Raw genomic sequence first — 21,070 nt, 5'->3', positions numbered from 1 at the left:
CTTCAGTGCCAATTCTCGGGCTCAGACAAACCATTAGTCCAATGTCCCAATGGCCGTCTTCTTTGGCCATGAAATGGTCCAAGCTTAATCCAAGAAAATTGGGGGAAAACAACAGCAGCAAAAAAAGAAGAAAAAGATATATCTATATAAATAAATAGAGAAAGCAGCTGCAAAAATATCACCACCTGTTTCTTTGGCTCGCTATTGATGTCCCCTCCCCCTGCCATCGACTGAACCTGTCCCCCCTCCAGCCTTTGCGCACCCTCTCTCCTGCGCGCAGCCTCACCAGTGCCGCAGCCTGCCATCTCCGCCATGCCCGTGTTAGATTTACACCACTCGACTGCTTCACACGTCTAGGGCATGCATATACGGCTAGTGTGCCTCCGGGCTGGCCACCCTTTGCATATGCATTTAGGCTCCAATGTTCCGCCGTCCACCTTGTCCGGGCAACCTCATAATTCGTTTATTTCTTGTTCGGTTGTGGGACTTTTCCAGGCATTGCCCTACCTCCCCTTGGGCACCTATTTATGGGACCAGGGGGGTACCCACTTCCACAGTCATAGACTCACATATCTGGTTATTGTGTATTGGGTCTTCTCCTCATGGTAGTCATGGGAGGTTGATTGCTTCCGCACACGCGCACTCTCACAGCCCATCCCCTGCGCCACTGCCCGCCCCATTGGCAGATTCTGCCTGCCGCCCAGCCTCCGCTCCGCGCCCTCCCCCTTCCTCCCCGAATCCCCCCACCCCTCTCCTTTTCTATCACGCCCTTCCTTTTACTTGTGGGCTGATTTTCTCAGAATATTGGTAATCGCCTCGTCGCCTTATTCCCTTTCTCTACAGCAACAGACACAAAATGGCGGCCTCAACTCCACCTTAGAGGGACTCCACAGAAGACCCCTCGCCCGACACCGCAGAGCCGACCCTTCGACTTGCTCTCACGCCAAAAGAGCAAGCGAGCTTGATTACCTAGGTGGAACACTTGAAAGCCACCTCGGTCATCTGCAAGATCATTGGTACTCGACCCAGTCGAGGTAAGGTTCAGGATTTGCTTCAAGCCCGTCTCCTCTCCGATGTGGGCAAGATCACCGACGTCCAGATCCTCAAGAGAGGGTACTACCAGATAGAGTTCGAGTATCCAGAGATGACGGCCAAGGTGATATCGATGAGCCCGCTTGGTATCGAGCAGCTCAAGCTTACTTCAGACGATGGCATCATGGTTTTGACCCTTCTACAAATGTGCTTGAGGAGGCCGACTTGCCTATCTCGGTCTGCTTTCCAGACCTGAGGAGAGAGTATCTCCCTTTACTTCCTAGGATTGGTTCCATGTTTGGGACGGTTCTGGAGCCACCGCGCATTGCAGCTTCAGTTGTGGCCAAGGCCGCATGTTTGCCTACTGTGCGGGTTCTTGTTCGAGACACACACTCACTTCCGAAGGTGATACTGCTGCCTCGTGTGAGTGGGGGTTGGATCAAAAAGAGCGTGGAGTATTCGGGTCTCCCGAATCAATGTTTCATTTGCAGACAGATGGGCCATCTGGCAAAGGCATGTCCTCGAGATCTCGACCCACAGCGCATGAGCAGCCTTCCAAGGCTGAGCATGCCCAGCAGCCAGATACTCAGGACACGTAGGCTGGTACCTCGACAGAGGCCAGATATCAGACAGCTAACTGTTGGCAGCAGGCGTCTGGCTACCGTCGATAGGGACAGGCTCGTCACACTTCGCCCCCTGGTGGCCGACCTCCTCCAGCTCAGCAACAGTGGGTTCCGACAAGGAACCGTTTCGACCCCCTTCAGAAGGAAGACAGTAGCTTGCTGTAGACAGTAGCCCACAAACGCAAGATATGGTGAAAAGGGGGCGATCAGCCCCCGATGACTACCATGAGCAGAAGACCCAAAACACAATGACCAGATAGTGTTGGCAATGGATACCCCCCTGCCCCTATGCCCAAGGGGAGGTAGGGCAATGCCGAGAAAAATCCCCCACAACCCAACAAGAAAATGATATACGGAAATATATGAGGGCGCCCGGACAAGGTGGACGGCCGGCCTCAAACTCGGGCGCCTGGACCAGGTACATCCTAGACTATGGGTGGCCAGCCGGGAGACATACTAGCCGTACAAGTATGCCCTAGACCTGTGAAGCAGCAAAAAGGTGTAAGTCTAGCACCCCCTCTTAGCACCTGATGCTGAACAATCCGCATGAAGCCGAAGATGTGAGGCAAATGATGCACATGTCTACTGCAACGTCCATTGAAGGACAATACTCCGGCGAACTCTGCAAGTGTAGCAGCAGTCTGGGGTGTCCCAACCTCCGAGGGATCTCCATGGTAAATTGCCGGCACGAGCAGTGTAGCGAACTACTATACTCTGCTAATGCAGTGTGAAGGTACTGCGTGAAGGCCCCGTACTGAGTGTGAAAACAACTCCTTGTCATAAAAGAAGTGTCGATAGACCTGCAAGTGTCCTGTCCAATAGGATCTGTGGTGTCTGTAGTCAAACCGCCTGGAGAAAATGGAGAAACCGTGGAACCATCATGAGAATGACCAGAAGCCTATCAATGCATGAACTTGTAGCCCAGTGTGGCCAGGTGGCTAAGCTGTGTAAAACTCCAGGAAGGCGAGATGTAGCAATCTGCACCGTAAACGTCCTCCGAATCAAGGAAAGCCAGACTAAACAGTCTGCACTATAGGAGCTACCGTAAGCTGCAGCAATCACCGAGAGACTGCAAGGACCACCAGCGGATGCTGTCCTCTCAGTAGGTAGGGTAGTCCAAGATGAGGGGAAATCCAGACTCAACAGTCTGCGCTGTGAAGGGCCTCTAAGAAGAGGTGTGGTCAGACCAAGCTATCTGCATCGTTATCATCCTATAGAAGTAGGGAAGCCAGACTGAGAAGTCCACGCTGTGAATAATCTTTGAGAAGAGGAAAGGCCAAACCAAGATGTTTGCACCGTCTTGCCTGTATCTCCTTCCTCCAATCCTCCGATATCAACCAAAACAGAATCCACGCCACAAACCGCATCTCGGTGTGGTCTCAATGTGAATGAGCTGGGAGTGGCCTACTGCTCAGGTCGGGGGATAAGTCTGTTGTAAGGTTACCGAGGGTGAGTGTAAGCAACTCTGAAGGTAGCAATCCAAATGATCAGGAGTGTAGAAGAGCAACTGCACTACCATCCAAGCCAAGCTCTAGGTGACTCCGGATGTAATCGTGGGATGACTGATCTTCCGCATCTCGCGGGTAAACTCTCCAAGAGAGTCCAAAGCACTGAAGTCCAACTCCAGTCTGTAGATCCAAGCAATGAACCTGTTCAAGAAGAGATCCAAGATCCTCTCCCTAAGTCCATGTAGATGCTCATGTGTAAGCAAGTGATCTGACATGTCGAGGTCAAGTGGTAAGTGTCTGTCCACCCAAGATGGTGGTGTCTTCTCTGGGAATGTCAGAATCCCAAATGCCATGAGCATGGCGATATCTCGTGTGAACTCCTCTAATGAGTGCATAGGTGTGTCCATAGCAAACCACGAGTCACCACCCCCTTTGGAGAGCGCAACCGCCGAATGATGGCTGGCATGAATGGATCTCCCAAGGATCAAGGAATAGGATCTCACATTGCCGTAGAAGGTACCATCTCCAAAGCTGTAGCAGTCCACAATGACCGCTCAGACAACCACCGGATGGTGTCCTGACGAGCAATGAAGTGATCGACCACACAATAGGCAAAAATTCAGCATGCTGTCGGCCCAAAAAACGCTGCAAAGGGGTGCTGAAAATGCTACTGTAACAGAGATTTCAGCGTGCCTTTACGCCACCGATCGGTACGGGAGCGTCGCAGAGGTTCAGATGAGGGGGTTCTCGCACTTCTCAGCCGTCAAGGGGCTGAAAACAGAGAAAAAACAGCAAGTAAGCAATGCCAAAATGGTGCCAATTTCGGGGGATACCTGACAATGGGTGTAGATCTGCAAGTTCTTGGCAGTAGTAGACACTCTAGGCAGTTAAAAGCCGCTCCCTGCGGGTGCACAAAGTTTAACGCTTGCTGAAAACGTTGCAACCTGACAAAAAACGCAAGGGACTAGAAAAACACAGATCTAGCCTCAGAAAACTCTAGGAAAATCTGGTGGTTCCAATGCGTTTTTGTTGCAGAGAGGGAGCGCTAGGAGAGAGGATGCAGATCCGGGCCAGCAGATGCAAAAATGCAAGGCTGAAAATGAAAACGCTGATGTTTGCAAAAACGCTAGGCTGTTGTGCAACTTTCGCGCGATGAAACTTTGCAGAAGTGCTAGCGCTAGCCTTGGTTGTTGAGATTGATGGTGATTCTCCAAGAACGCTGGCTGTTGTGATCCCTTGGGAGGAGTACCTCATGCGGATGAAGCGCCCTCAACGCTGGCAACTGACACCATGTGAGTGCGCGTGTGCGGAAGCGTGAGAGAGAGAGAGAGAGAGAGAGAGAGAGAGAGAGAGAGAGAGAGAGATGAAAATGAAATGATAAATTAACGTCTTCAAAAGGCCAAAATGACCTATGAGACCATCAGATACAAAGTGGTGAATCTAATACAATGTCTGAAGTACAAGTACAAAAAGTACTGAAAGTAAAAAATGAAAACTGAAAATGAAGTGTGAAATGTGAAATGTGAAAATGTAGAGTAGGCCCTCAATGACACTCTGGGTGTCGTGCTAGAATGCCTCTGATCCTCTGCTGGAGTCTCCGTCGATGGAGTGTGCTCCTGTGTCTCGGTCGTGGTCGTCTCGATCTCCCGAGCTCAGTCGCCCTGTCAATGAGGGTGCCTCTGGTATGAATGCGGGTACAACCCTGTGCTGGTGGTTGGTCTCTTGGCTCCCTCGATCCAAAGAAGTCTGTGATCTGTCTCTACGATTGTCGTACTCCATGTCTACTCAACAGACTATCTCTATGTCGGTGTAGCTCAAGTAGATATAAGCCAAGGCATCTCTGATCCTGATACCTCATGACTCTATCTAGGGGTCCAAAACCCTCCCTGAATAAGCAATGGAAGCGCCCTCGTATCTCATAATACAAAGTGCAGTGGCATATGTAGTGTAGCTCTGTCTCTGGCTCTCTACCGCATAGTTGACATATCCTAGACTCCGGTGGTATCCCTCTGAATCTACCCGTCTCAATCTCCAGCTGGTGTGAGGATGTGCGAATCTGACCAATAGCACATTGCAGACCATGAGATAAATGAGTGTCCATGTAGCTCGGACGAGTCGCAAACCCATCTCCCGAAAGTTGGAGAAGGTGCTCTTTGTAGAAAGCCATCTTCGTGCCCAACTCCTGCATCGGCTCTACCCATGTCCTCCTGATGTCCAACTGTATAAGATCCTGACGAATGAGTCTAGTGATCTCCGTCCGTGTGACTGGCAGGGAGGGTGCATCCAGGGAATACTGAAAAGGAGGCAATCTATCCATGCTGAGACCATGCCTCTGAAACCATGAGGTCATCTGCCCATACCAACATGATGCGTCTCCCTGCATCGCTAACTGTCTAGAGGACTCAAGAGCCACTCTAGTATATCTGCCTCTATGTGTATCCCATAGACTGTGCATAAAGGACACTGATCTGGTAAGAGCCTCAATCTCTATAGGAGGGGCGGCTACCTCCGCTCGAATAATCACATGTGGTACGGAGGCCTTGGCTCTAATCATCCGGGATATCATAAATACCAAGGGTCTCTCCATGTTCCTCCAACTGTCATGATTCACAGATGATCCCCAAACCTGGACCCCATAAAGCATAGTTGAAGCAACCAAAGTATCAAAGAGCCATAGCTTTGTTCGTAGACAGTAGCCCACAAACGCAAGATATGGTGAAGAGGGGGCGATCAGTCCCCCAATGACTGCCATGAGTAGAAGACCCAATACACAATGACTAGATAGTGTTGGAAGTGGGTACCCCCCTACCCCTATAAATAGGTGCCCAAGGGGAGGTAGGGCAATGCCTGGAAAAATCCCCCACAACCCAACAAGAAAATGATATATGAAAATATATGAGGGCGCCCGGACAAGGTGGGCAGCCGGCCCCAAACTCGGGCGGTCGGACAAGGTACATCCTAGACCATAGGTGGCCACCCCGGAGACATACTAGCCATACAAGTATGCCCTAGACCTGTGAAGCAGCAGAGTGGTGTCAGTCTTAACACTCTTGGTAGTGCTTTCGCTGCAAGCCGCGTGGCTCGGGAGGGACAGCCCCAGCTGAGGCCGCCACTTCTGGTTCAGACTTCTCCTTTTGCAGCAGTCCCTCGGGGTTTGACTAGCTTTGACATTTGCAGACGATGGGACTTTTTCAACTACAGCTTCACACAATTTCCTAGGTGATTCTTCTCCCGCCCTGGAGTAGGCTTGCTTTCGAGTCCACGTCCTCTTTCTAGCAGCTCGAGGCAGTGAGGCTCTGGATACAGCGATAGGTTTCTCCTTTCCGTTGTGTGGCACGGATCCTACAGAGTGGACCCTGCACACAATTCTTGACTGGCTCCAGATCCAGGCCACTGAGTTCTCACACCACACAGGGGACCTAGGGGTGACAGATCTGGTTCAGACACTTTGGCCTTTAGTCAAGTTAACCGTGACGCTGCCGGATGCAGCAGGTTTGCGTTTGTTTGCTGACACTCAGAGCCCTCCTTGCTATGAATATGTACATGAGGACTCTTGGACAGAGGATGTAGCCTTACGGGCTGCACGCTCGGCCTGGGCCTAGGTGGGGCAGTCACTCCAGACGCGCTTGTCTAGAGGTCGCTTGGATGCGGATTACTCCCCATCCAAACCGGCCTCAAAGATAGCGAGTTGCAAAAAGGGAGGACAATTCCCGGAAGATTGTCCAAAAAATCCTTTAAACAAAGGTAAAACAGTAGTGAACGTAGTCCAAATTTCAGCGTCAGAGGAGGGGTCAGTTGCGTCAGGAGCTTCAACGATGCCTTGTGGGTAGTGAGATTGATATTCTTATGCTACAAGAGCATCATCTGCGTGAGAGCCGCATTAGACGATGTGGTCAGATTTTGCATGGACGCTATTAGACATTTTGGTGAGCTGCATTTGGACCTGGAGGTATCCAGGGAGGGGTATGTATGACTATTGCGGATTCTTTGCAGCAGGCCATTGTTGGCAGAGGTATTATTGTGCCAGGCAGAGCTCAGTGGATTACTATGCAGGTTCAGGGTTGCCTCATTGGTTTCCTAAACATATATGCGCCCAATGTGGCAAGTGCACGAGTAGAATTTTGGTCTCACGTTCTTGAGTCTCTGCCGCATGCAGAGCAGTGGTGTGTTGGGGGGACCTTCAACATGTTGGAGGACCCCTCTAACAGGATTGGAGGTGGCCATGCTGCTGAGTTGGCAGCTTGGGAGTGGCTATGTATGACTATGAGGGTTTCAGATGTTTGGCAGCACTCAGGTTTTGTGAGACCACCAGACAGCTTGTCTTTCTCTCGCTCTAATCGTAGAGTAGGAGTGAATCTATCTAGGATAGATTGCTTCTACACCAGTGACCACATTTGCGATATAGGGGGATCTGTTTGCATCCTTGCAGGGACTACTTTTTCCGACCATGCGCCAGTGATTCTCACGGTGACAGACAGACAGAGGAGGGGGGGGGGGGGGGGGGGATGCTAAGCATTCCCGAGCGGATCTTGCTGGATCCAGAGCTTAGAGAGCGAGTGGAGGCACTTTGGTCGGAGAGTCTGGACACGCAGGACACCCCTACTAGTAGAGTGGCCTCTAGATTGGCAGAGGTTAGTCGCTTCTTCCTTCAAGAGTCCGCAGTTCGTTTGGCTGCAGCCAAGGAGGATGAGAAGCGTCTTCAACGGGGCGTTGCTTCCTTACAGAGGATGCAGGAGCAGCATCCAGACAGCCCATGGTTGGAAGAGCAGATGCAGCAGGCTAGACAGGAGTTGACTAGCATTGAGGAGCGGTGCCATGAGTTTGCCTTCCATCGACAGGCATCTCAGTGAACCCAGGTGGGTGACTGAGTTACTGGGGAGTTTTTTGAGATAGTGGGGGCCACGTCATGCGCCCCAGTTGAAGAGACGTGACAGATCAATGGCTTCAGAGCCTGAGAATATGCATGCAGTTTCTACTGACTTCTACCGCGATCTGTTGTCAGCTGAGCCTCACTCAGAGCGCCAGGATGCATGCAAGGAGCAAGTTTGGGCACAGATGCCTTGCCTTGTTACCGAGGATATGCGACAGAGACTCGAGCTTCCTCTCCAGCTAGAGGAGCTCTATTAGGTCCTCAGAGCACTCCCCCGTGGTAGTTGTCCAAGGGAGGATGATTTGACCCCCAGCTTTTTCTTGGAGTACTGGGACTTGCTTGGTTCAGATCTTTGTAGCGCATTTCAGTACATTTTGTACACTGGCGAGATGCCTAATAGCATGAGTGAGGGTTTGATCTACCTGATTCCCAAGGAGGGAGGCTCCTTGGATGAGATTCAGCAATGGCGACCCATTACCATCCTCAACTCATCCTACAAGATTCTAGCAAAGGCTCTGAGTTTGAGGATCCAGCCACTACTAGAGAGCATTATACATGGGATTCAAACAGGTTTTGTCAAGGAGCGCAGTATCCTTGACAACATCTTCACTTTTTGGGAGGCGTCTGCCCTTGCGCGTCTCTGAGGAGAGAATTTGGTGATACTCCATCTCAACTTTAAAAGGCCTACAACAAAGTTGACTGGGACTTTGCGCATGATGGGTTTCACAAATGCTTGGATCAGAGGTGTGTTAGCTCTCTACAGGCGGGTGCACAGTCAGGTGCTCTTGGCAAGGGGCCGAGGGGAGCGCTTCTTACTCACGCGTTCGGTAAGGCAGGGTTGCCCCCTTCCTCTTCCTGTTCTATGCTGAGGCGATGAGCAGATTCTTGACTTCTCAGCAGGTTGGCCTGCGTGGCCTTGAGCTCCCCATTAGGGCAAAGGGGTTCTTGATGTTGAGTTGGCCGACGACTCAAACTTGTACTTGGAGGGCCAAGAGGCCAATTTACTCCCTCTCTTGTTCGTGCTTTGGAGTAGCAATTAGCTACTCCTGTTCTTGGACAAAGAGTGAAACGAACGAGGAGAGAGGCTCTCCCGGCTACAGAGACCGCCTACAAATACACGTCGGACGAACCACCCGACCATAGCTACCATCCGACAGCTCCCCCGTGTTGGGGCCAGCGTCCGAGGACGTAGGCGTGTACCTGTAAAACTGAGCGTCCCATACCACCCGGCCTCACCTCCTCGAGGTGACCTCGCGCACTCCTAGCCTTGCAGGCTAACCACTGGCACTCTGCCAATGGGGGTCGATAACTGCAAATGAGGCCTTGGCCACCCTTTTATAATAATGGCCGGCCATACTGGCCAGGTTCACACTACATACGCCTGGACACTGGACGCCCATCCCGACGGCATCTGGGCTAGATCCCCTCTCCTGTGAGCGGGACATAACATACTTCCCCCCTTAAGAACCATTGATGTCCTCATCAATGAAGTGGGGATATTGAGCCTTCAAAGCTCTAACGGGTTCCCAAGTAGCAAACCTTTCAGATTGACCCTTACATTTAATTAAGTACTCGTCATAAGCCTTTTGACGCGAATGACGGGTACGATGATCTAAAACTGCTTCTGGTTCTCGAGGAATATACTCAGTTTGCATATCTTGCCATACATTTTCCTTGATAGACACAACAACGTCGGCTTCGCCCAATTTCACTTTGAGGCGGCTGACATGAAACACGGGATGTACACTAACATCCGAAGGAAGAGCCAGTTTGTAGGCAACTTGGCCAATTTTCTTTGTGATCAAGAACGGACCACAATATATAGCTGAAAGCTTATAATGCTTTCCCGTTCGCATAGTCTTGGAATCCTTGGGTATCTTCAGATAGACCCATTGTCCCACATCTAGAGTCCTTGGAGATCTCTTTTGATTAGCATAAGTAGTGACTCGATCACAAGCCGTTCTTATACTATCCTTAGCCAATTCGAGCATTTCTTGCATGTCATACAGGAAATCACGAGCTTGGCGTTCCTTGACTTTCTCTAAGTCAATAGCAATTGGGGATTTAGGCTCAAATCCATACATCATCATGAACGGGCTAAATCCAGTAGTAGAATGAGTGCTACTATTATAGGCAAACTCTAACTGTGGAAGATACCTTTCCCAATCAGATTGCCTGTGAAAGACATAGGCTCTCAATATGTCCTCTAATGTTTGATTCATCCTCTCAGTTTGTCCGTCGGACTTAGGATGGTCAGAAGACGACATACTCAACTTCGTCTGAAGATGAGCAAACACATCTTGCCAAAATCGGCCAGTGAACTTAGTATCTCGATCACTAACAATATCCTCTGGCAAACCATACAGCTTATAAAGCTGATCGACAAATAAAACCGCCAACTCATGGCTTTTTACTGTCGACTTCGTTGGTATAAACTTCGCCATTTTTGTGAGTCTATCGACCACAACCCAAATAGCGTCATTGCCCCGACTAGTATTTGGCAAACCAACGATAAAGTCCATGGAAATACTCTGCCACTTGGCATCTGGGATTTTCAATGGATAAAGCAGGCCAGCTTTCCTAAGGCGCTCGGCCTTATTGACCTGACACTGAGCGCATCTCTTCACATAGCTCTCTATGTAAGAGCGCATTCTTGGCCAATAGAAATACGTTTGACCAAAGCCAAAGTTCTCTGGATGCCTGGGTGCCCAGCGCTAGGAACATCGTGGCATTCGCACAAAATCCTTTGTCGAACCTCATCGATTTCCGGCACGCAGACTATACCATTTTTGAACAATGGTCCACCTCCAATGGAATATTGTCCCTGTCTCATCTCTCCAGCACGACTCACTTGGGTCTCCGAACCACCCAAGCTTGTATGCGAGTCATGCCCCGCTTCGATCTCGTTCCATATCTTGCCAAAATGGCCATCGGAACGACATAGCCCTCGGAGAGAGAGATGAAAATTCGTCGAGATTTCAGCCATACACAAGGCATTAACCTCAAGAATCCTGCTGAGCGCATCAGCAACTCGATTGCTGGATCCTTTTCTATAACGGATCTCAAAGTCAAACTCTTGCATAAGCTCAACCCATCTAGCCTTCCGGCCCCTAAGATCACCCTGATCACAGATATAGCGCAAGGAGTGATGATCTGTCCATGCAACAAACGTAGAACCATACAAGTATTGCCGCCATTTCTTCAAGGCGTGGACTACGACGTAAAGCTCCTTCTCATACGTTGGATAATGCATCTCAGCATCAGAAAGTTTCTTACTTTCAAACGCAACAGGACATCCATCCTGATATAATGCCGCACCAATAGCATAATCACTAGCATCCGTTTCAACCACAAACAGTTTGCTAGGATCCACAAATGCAATATTGGCGCAGTAGTCACCAAGTGCTTTAGTGTCCGAAAGCTCTCATCGAGACGCTCATTCCAGACAACAGGGGGATTACCTTTACGATGAGGACCCGAAGTCTTTGGCCCTTTCACCCCTCCTTTTAAAAGTTGCGTAAGCGGAGCAGCAACTTTAGAGTAATCCTTGATAAACTTGCGAAAGAATCCAGTAAAGCCTAAAAAGGACTTTACTTGGTGTACATTCTTCAGAATGGGCCAATTTTACACTTTATCCAACTTCTCAGGGTCGACGCGAACTCCATCGCGAGTAATGATGTGACAAGAGAGTGATGTACATAGTCTATATACAATGAGTCTTGTTTATCATACAACCATGGAATTCCTAAAATAACATCTGCTCTGTCCACGCGCATGATGTGGAAATCCAGTTTCTCTTTGTAATCAGCCAGCTCGAGCGACAAATCTAAAACCATCCGATTCCATACATCCATATCCACGCCACGAGCCATCTTTACGCGATACTCATGGTCATTGTCCCACGTCCGCACGCTCAGTTTTTGCACCAATTTTGCATCCACAAAATTGTGTGAGCTTCCATTATCAAGGAGTACGGTCACGTCGTGACCATTGATCTTCCCGAGGAAACGGAGAAGATCGTGCTTACCAAACACTTTGGTGCTAAAAGTACAATTAGTGTATGAACTGTGCTCTAAATGATGGATTTCAACTTGAATAACATCAGAGTTACCTAAGATCTCGTGAATTTGAACCGAAGGACGACCTTGCGGTTTTTGTGTCTTCTTCTTCTTGGGGCAATCCTTGATTTGGTGACCCGTCTGGCCACATCCGAAACAAGCCCCCTTCTTCACTGCATCAGCAACTGAAGCATTTTTGGCTTTCTTCTTCTCCTGAGAAGATCTTGGCGGTGATTTGGACTTATGTTGGAATCGGGGTCGCTTCCTCAAAGCACCCTCACCGGATTGATGGTCTGCAGTTCTTTTCTTCTCATAGTTTGCTCCATTTATCAAATGGAACGTTCTGGCCTTTGCCACTGCATCCTCGACATCAGTCGAGGCTTTGTTAGACCCAACGGTAATCCTCATGTAATCCCAGCAGGTACATGTGCACAGCGTTCGTAGAATCCACCTTGCAGAAGGTGAGCGCCTCTTTGAAAGTTGTCGTATATTTATCAAAAGACAGAGTTTTCATCGAAAGACTCTGCAGTTTGGCATAAGCTTTCAAAGGGTCCATTTTAGCGAAATCTCTCTTGAATTTCACACAGAAATCAGTCCACATCGTAGGCTTCTCTGTCATGTCGCGCCACCAGGTAAGCGCCTTACTGCGCAGATAGAGAGGAATCGTTTGAATCCTCCGTTCATCATGCTCCCCATGAAGATCAAAATATGTGGTCCACTTATGCAGCCAGTTATTTACGGCCAGTTCCATAACACCTGAGAAATTTGTAGTTTTGTACGGAATTGTGGCAATCGGACCACCTTGTGAACGCCCAAAAGCAGCAATCTACATCCACAATTGCTGGAGATGGGTTTCGCCCTCGGAAATACGCGCAGTCGTCGACTGAGCCATATTTTCGAGAGTAGAGAGTCGGGAACTGAGCCCCTGCACGACCCCTTCGAGAGAGGCCAAGCGAAGGTTCGTCTGAACATTCGCGTTTTCCAGAGCGGTAACATGCTGGTCGAAACTCTCGAAAGTACTTGTAATCCATGTGTAGAGAGCATTCGCATTTTCCAAAGCGGTAACCGCCGCAAAGTCAACTAGGCAACCAGTCGAGAGATTTTTAGGCGGCAACCCCAAAACGGGAAATGGCTTGTAATCGCGCCAAGTGGTACTTTTTCATGCACTTCCCTCACAAAGGAAAACAGGGTGCTGAATTTTATGCTAGAAGAGGCCTCATTTGCATTTTGTCACAGGTTAAGAGCTATGGAGTGCTTTCTTTCCCTCTCATGTACAGTGTGGTGCTAGGAGTGATGCCCTGCATGCTACACACTGCTCTCTCTCCCCCCTACGTGCAGTTATGTGATGCCCCACAAGAGGGTTCTTCATTTGACTGATGTACAACTGTGTGGTTTCATGTTTTTTTGCTGAGGCAAGAGCCTCCTTGAGCAAGAATAGGGGCAGCTAGTTGCTACTCCAAAGCAGGCTGAAACCAGCCCGTGGGGCGGTAGGCGTTGGCTTTCACCCGAAATTCTTTAATTTAGACACACACAGAGCACTTTGCAAAGGTAACCTGTAACGGGGATTAACACCTAAGTACACAAACGGCTCGGAAGCTAGAATGCTCCGAGTAGACGCCGACAACCTGTAGGCCCCAAAATTGGCGCTCCTTTCGGTATTTCTTTATTCTTTAACAGAGGGAATAAAACCTTTGATCTCCTACGAGCTGCCCCGCACAATCTAGGCTAAGAAACACCTGTTCTGGCCCGATTTCGGCAACATAACTGTACTAGGACGCTTCACAGTCAATATCCCCACGCAATAGATGACTTTCCCGACGCATACGGACACTTTGCAAAACCTGGCGAGAATCTGCAGCACGCTGAATTCTCTGTTTTCTGCCCCGAAAATGCGCCAGATCACTTGTACAACGGTCCCCTCGTGTCCCCGAACCTCGTGGGGGTATTAGGGACCGTTTAGGGCCGAAACCCTAAACCTGCAAAAATACACAGCAGACTGTAATCCCCTGTTTTAGGCTCCGTTTCGCGTGGCGGTCTCATCTGTAGCAAAACCTCGAGCTCCCGCACCTGTAGGGCCACTTGCCCTTTGAATCGGATGAGATTTCTCACGTGAAACCTCTCCGAATTCGCCTATACCTGCGGGGGATTAGCCACTAGCTAACCCAGTACCTGTGCAAAAGGCTCTTGACTCGGCAATCGCGCATGAACCCACATAACTGTACATTGGTCAAATGAAAAGCCCACTTGAGGGGCATAACATACTGCTCATAGGGGAGAGAGAGAGAGAGAGCAGTGCGTAGCGTGCAGGGCATCACTCCTGGCACCGCACTATACATAAGAGGGAAAGGAAGCACTCCATAACTCGTAACATGTGAGCCTCCTAGCTATAAATTCAGCGCCACTTCTTCTTGCATGAGGAAAGTGCACAAAAATGTGCCACTTCGCGCGTTTACATGCCGTTTCCCGTTTCGGGGTTGCCGCCTAAAAATCTCCCGACCGGTTGCCCAGTTGATTTCGCGCAGAGTTGTAAAGTGTTCCCCTAGTCATACCGGAGGCAATGACGCGAACACATTTCATGGCCCAAAATAGCAATTCCCTAAATTTTAGGAAATGAATCCGTTGGCTCCCTATGGTCATCTGACCATCTATCCTAATTGGGACCGCATCCAAAAGTGCAATGTGGCCCAATTGTCGGATACTTTCTGTTGGTAGTCACACCTTGACTTTAGGCCTTTATTGAGTTCACTTCCTAGTATCCACCAACTTGCTAAGTGCGACGGGGATACCGACATGATCTTGAACTCAACCTAGACATCCTTTTACTTTACGAGTTCTAGTGCCGACCAACTTCCCGTCTGCGGGTGAAACTACCGTTCACATTGGCCATACAATGCCCGACCATTTGCAACTTCAAAAAGAGGGTCTCAAAAATTAAACAAAAATCATTGGAAAGAAACCAACAAATAAGGTTCGCAGTTGCCACGTCCTCGTGACATACCCCCCTCTTGAAATCACAAACGTCCTCGATTGCATACCATAAATACATGCCATAGATGATCTTGTGTGGTAAGCACCCTTTTATCATCGCATGTATCTGCAAGAAAGACTATCAAAATATATGTACAAATGACTTAATGAGACCTTCATACTTTTGTAAGTTGTACATTGTTGTTGCACTGAATCCATGAGTACATTTGATGTGCTAGCTCTATCATTACCCCTGCTTTGCAGACATTGGGTTGGGGCATCCGTAGGCTATAACCCAAACATAGTTACCCGGAACGGGAAACGGGGAACGGGAATGGGAGGGTCCGGAACGGGACGGGAACGGGGAGGAGGAGGGGGGCCTGGAATGGGAACGGGGCTAGAACGGTCAACCTAAAGTAAGGATTGAATTACCTCCATTAAGCTTAGTCCCAAATAAACTCCTAAACAACCCCAAATCTGCCCCCATCCTATCCTCAAACTGCAACAAATATGTTCCCCAAACAACAACAAATCTGTCCCCAAAAGCCCACTTTTTTTCCCCCAAATGCCTACTTTTGCCTGTTTCACCGTTCTGCCTCATGTTCCGTCCATTCCGGAACACCATTCCGGTTACACGTCGTTCCGGAACGGCGTTCCGTTCCCATCTCTGTTTCGGGAACAGGACTTGTCCGGAACGCCGTTTTGGAACGTTTGGGCTGTGTTCCCCCCGTTCCCTGTTACAATGAACCCAAAGGCTTCAAGGTAAAGCTGCAATACATTTGGTGATTCTCACAGTTCATGCTCTTCCATCCACTTTGCATCCATAGGTGGATAGTTCTTGAACTTCACCACATAGCATCTTGCAACCTGTCCCTTAACTTTTTACCTGTGCAAGAGGCTCTTGCGTCTGCAAACGAGCATAATTCCACAACACTGACGTACCACCCACGACCAAGCAAGCTCAAATTTCAAGATGATTTACCAATGCGTCATAGAATCCAAGCAATCGCCTCAGAGAATCGGCAAGCGGCGTGTCACTTGGCAGACCCACATCACTCCCGCAGGAGATCTAGTGGCCAATCTACCACCGTGAGACCTCTCCCTATCTCATCTTGGTACTTGCAAACCCTAAAAACGCAGCAGAAAATCAGCCCTAATTTGACCACTTTTTAGCAGGGCGTCCGTGCGGAATTTCCTGTCTATCCTGTGAAGAGGAACCCTCTTCCATAATGCCCTTCTCTTTGTCGGCCATAGTGTAATCCCACGTTCCTGTACTCTGTGTCTTTACCCAAAACAACTCTTTGAGGAAAAAGTGATTGATATACCGGCAACGGAACCTTCACACCAGCCCGTGGGGTGGTAGGCTTTGGCTTTCACCCGGAATTCTTTATTTTAGACACACACAGAGCACTTTGCAAAGGTAACCTGTAACCGGGATTAACACCTAAGTACACACACGGCTCGGAAGCTAGAATGCTCCGAGCAGACGCCGACAACCTGTAGGCCCCAAAATTGGCGCCCCTTTGGGTATTTCTTTATTCTTTAATAGAGGGAATAAAACCTGTGATCTCCTACGAGCTGCCCCGCACAATCTAGGCTAAGAAACACCTGTTCTGGCCCGATTTCGGCAGCATAAATGTACTAGGACGCTTCACAGTCAGTATCCCCACGCAATAGATGACTTTCCCGACGCATACGGACACTTTGCAAAACCTGGCGAGAATCTGCAGCACGCTGAATTCTCTGTTTTCTGCCCTGAAAATGCGCCAGATCACCTGTACAGCAGTCCCCTCGCGTCCCCGAACCTCCTGGGGATATTAGGAACCGTTTAGGGCCGAAACCCTAAACCTGCAAAAATACACTGCAGGCTGTAATTCCCTGTTTTAGGCTCCGTTTCGCGTGCCGGTCGCATTTGTAGCAAGACCTCGAGCTCCCGCACCTGTAGGGCTACTTGCCCTTTGAATCGGACAAGATTTCTCACATGAAACCTCTCCGAATTCACCTGTACCTGCGGGGGAAGTGGCTAACCCAGTACCTGTGCAAGAGGCTCTTGCCTCGGCAATCGCGCATGAACCCACATAACTGTACATTGGTCAAATGAAAAGCCCACTTGAGGGGCATAACATACTGCTCATAGGGGGGAGAGAGAGCAGTGTGTAGCGTGCAGGGCATCACTCCTGGCACCGCACTGTACATAAGAGGGAAAGGAAGCACTCCATAGCTCTTAACCTGTGGTGACAGAGAGCTTGCAAATGAGCCTCCCCGCTATAAATTCAGCGCCACTTCTTCTTGCATGAGGAAAGTGCACAGAAATGTGCCACTTGGCGCGTTTACAGGCCGTTTCCCGTTTCGAGGTTGCCGCCTAAAAATCTCCCGACTGGTTGCCCAGTTGACTTCGCGACAGAGTTGTAAAGTGTTCCCCTAGTCATACCGGAGGTAATGACGCGAACACATTTCATGGCCCAAAATAGCAATTCCCTAAATTTTAGGAAATGATTCCGTTGGGCTCCCTGTGGTCATCTGACCATCTATCCTCATTGGGACCGCATCCAAAAGTGAAATGTAGCCCAACTGTCGGATACTTTCTGTTGGTAGTCACACCTTGACTTTAGGCCTTTATTGAGTTCACTTCCCAGTATCCACCAACTTGCTAAGTGCGACGGGGATACCTACATGATCTTGAACTGAGCCTAGACATCCTTTTACTTTACGAGTTCTAGTGCCGACCAACTTCCCGTCTGCGGGTGAAACTATCATTCACATTAGCCATACAATGTCCGACCATTTGCAACTTCAAAAAGAGGGTCTCAAAAATTAAACAAAAATCATTGGAAAGAAACCAACAACTAAGGTTAGCAGTTGCCACGTCCTCATGACACAGGCACCGGTGAGGGTTATAACCTCACCGTATAGGTGCAAATTCAGCCTTGTGTATGCGCTGTAAATTGACTGTTTTTCAGCCATATGGACGCCAGAACCCTTGGGAATCGTGCCCCACTGGCAGAGGACAGCTAGGGGACTGTTTGGGAATGAAAACAGAGCAAAAACCAGTAAATACAGCGTGCTGAATTTACTGTTTTTGGGCAGGAATCGGAGGGTATACGTCAGTGGAAGTCAATTCTAGCAGGGAAATTGGTTTCGCGCAAGTTTCGGGGATGTTATGCTGCCGAAATTTGGCCAAAACTAGTAGTATCTAGCGGGATACAGGTAAAGGATTCCCAGGACTCTGCTTTGTTAATTCAACTCTCAAAGTATAAAGAAATACCGAGGGCCGCCAATTTTGGGGCCTATAGGTTGTCGGCGTCTGCTCGGAGCATTTTAGCTTCCGAGCCATGTGTGTGCTTAAGTGTTAATTTCCGTCGTAGGTTTCCTTTGCACATTCTCTCTGTGTGTGTCTAAAGTAAAGAATTTCGGTTGAAAGCCAAAGCCTACCGCCCCACGGGCCGGTTTCACAACTCTCGGGCGTTTAGATTTCCAGAGGGATATAACAAAGGAAATAAAATCCCCCAAAAAGAAAACGAACAACAAAAGTTGCCACAGTCTCATGACTGTCACGTGACACATCCAACCCTATGTGTCCGTGGACAAGCTACAGCATGACCAGGGTTCATTCAGTCAAGTCAGTCTAGAATAGGAAGTGATCTGGCAGTTTTGTGAGTCTGTTCATAGACTGTGCATGTCCAGACACTTAGATTAGATGCATATCCTCTGGTTGCACACAGCATGACCATCAGATTCCATCAGGAGCATTTTTACAGTGCATAGACCTATTTTCCCTATTTTTGACATTTTTCACTTATTATTTTTAAGTGACAAGTAGAAACCTAGCGCTAGCACTTTCTGGCAGAAGAGGCAGCAGGAGCACTCGCTCAACAGGCAACTTCTCAACAGAACCCCAGATGCCCTAGCATTTTTGCATCCCAGTAGAAGGCTAGCGTTTTTGCTTTGACAACAGCCTGGCGACAGCAAGAAGCCAACTTCTATGAACTATTGCAATTAGTGAAGGGCACTTCATAATTGACAATGGAAGAAACTATTAAGAATAGTATAAAGTATGGCTAGTTCCCTCTAGCATACGTTTAAAATATCCAATTCCCAACCAAGGACATGTCCTGGTTCTTAATTTCTTTATATTTACCCGATTAAGGGAAAATGGCCCTGCTAAGTCAAGTAACCATAAAGAATCATAATTATGTGAAGTTAGATCTTGTCTATTCTCTTTCTATTGTGCCTGGCATCAATACCAAAGCTTTAAGCTTTTACCCAATCACTAATCCACTATAAAGAGAAAAAATCTTGCATTTGAGTGTGTGCTTTCATCATATTCTTCAGGGGACTTACTCCCAATGAAAAGGCATTTCTACCAATTGGGATAGGTTTGTCAGCCTTGAGCACAGAAGAAGCCAAGCAGTGTATACACAGCTTGCGGTCGTGGTGCATCTCTAAGGGCGTAAAAAGTTAATAAGATCTTTTCTTCTTCCTTTCATAGACACACCCCTCACAATATGAGCATCAATATGGTTTTTAGAACAGAATCGTGACATATTGCTTTTCTGTCGAAAGTATAATTTCAAAAGTAATCAATCATGCACGGTCGTTTCTTGCACTCAATGCTTTGCTGGCTAAAGTATCAAGCACCAATGTTAAATCATCAGAAACTAGAAGAGATAGTCGCTTACTGAAGGAGTGTTGTAAGCTTCAAAGGCAAAGCCCGCCAGCACCACAGCTATGTTGATGTCAAAAGGGGGGCTCTCCTTGTCCTCCTCATCTTTGATCTCTTGCAACGAAGAAGACAATGATCCTTCACTCTTTTCAAACTTACAAACCACTCTTCTACTCCGAAAAGGGCCATGGAAGCTTGGGAAGAAAACCCCTCGGCTCTCAGATGTTCCTTCAGCCGCACAAACCACCGCGTGCAAGCGGACGAGTCTTCCCTCTTGAAAGCCTACATGACGTTGGCGATATGGAAAGCACAGAAATTGAGACCTGCATAGCTGGTATTGATAGAGCAATGCCGCCATTGAGCAACAGCTCTGGCTGTGGGTGGTGAGCATTTGGACCCCTTTATTAAAATGTGGCCTATAGTTTTCGCGTAAATTTTCTCCCTAGATGAGGTGTGTGTGCGCGCGCGTGCCCCTTGAGATTAAAGATTCACGTTTGGAACAACAAAAAGTAATAAAAACACTAAACGTAAAGCTTCTCAACGGTAGTTTGCTTTAAGGACAGTTCTACCTTGGTCCTAGAGGACTCTAGAACAATCCCATTCAGCTTGTTGAATAGGACATGCACAATAGAACACTCGCGGTGCCATTGTCTTTTTGTCTTTTGTCTCCTCTCCACAAGATCTACGATGCCTGCTTACGTCAAGGCCATCAATTGATGAGGCCCTTTGATTCCATCTCCCCATGCCCGTGTGAGATATAGGTGAGGCCCGCCCTCCCTCGTCACTATATGGCACGGATCTATCCAGGGGGGATCTAAGGCCCAAATTTGGCGGCGCGAGGCGGCTTTAATCTCGGTCGTCGGATCACATAGTGAACTGGGGGTGAACTCGGGGTGAACTAGGGGTGAACTCGGGGCAAAAATGGCGCCCCGAGTTCACTCCTAGTTCACCCCCCCCTAGTTCACCCGCCTCGCGGGGTGTGGGTCGAACCTGGGACGTCTCGGTTGCCACACGAATGCCCTACCACCACGCTAGCACGCGTCACTGTCCATGTTGGCATGGCACATGATCCTAGTTTAAGCGCCCCTAGTTCACCCCCAGTTCACCCACCCCTAGTTCACCCCCAGTTCACTGTGTGATCCGACAGCGGAGACTAAAGCCGCCTTGCCCCCCAAATTTGGGCCCTAGATCCCCTCTGACCCAGAACCGTGCCATATAGTGACGAGGCCCCTCCCTTAAATTTATCCCTCCAATGATTAATATCTCTCTCTCTACGCTATCTTTCTTTTCTATTAATAGTCAAGGATCCATGGGACCCTCTCTCTCTCTCTCTCTCTCTCTCTCTCTCTCTCTCTCTCTCTCTCTCTCTCTCTCTCTCTCTCTCTCTCTCTGGCCTGCGTTTCGAAACC

The 21,070-nt window shown here is 48.9% G+C and overlaps 1 protein-coding gene across 5 annotated transcripts in view; it reads right to left on the bottom strand.

Annotated features, from left to right (window-relative positions):
• LOC147446162 (putative triglyceride lipase) overlaps positions 1–20,077 on the bottom strand; it is a 172,384-nt gene extending 152,307 nt beyond the window's left edge. For 2 of the 5 annotated variants that reach the window (XM_086525443.1, XM_086525444.1), the window contains exon 1: positions 19,678–20,074. In XM_086525443.1, the coding sequence (XP_086381569.1) occupies positions 19,678–20,052 (375 nt within the window). In that variant the 5' untranslated portion in view covers positions 20,053–20,074. Of the gene's footprint in view, positions 1–19,677 lie in introns of all 5 variants that reach the window. The other 3 variants (XM_086525445.1, XM_086525446.1, XM_086525447.1) reach the window with 2 other exon arrangements.
• Positions 20,078–21,070: the final 993 nt, after the last annotated feature.

Source organism: Adiantum capillus-veneris, chromosome 12 (genome assembly GCF_014529385.1).
Source record: "Adiantum capillus-veneris isolate H3 chromosome 12, ASM1452938v2, whole genome shotgun sequence".
NCBI classification, from domain to species: domain Eukaryota; kingdom Viridiplantae; phylum Streptophyta; class Polypodiopsida; order Polypodiales; family Pteridaceae; genus Adiantum; species Adiantum capillus-veneris.
This window is presented reverse-complemented; position numbering and strand designations above follow the sequence as displayed.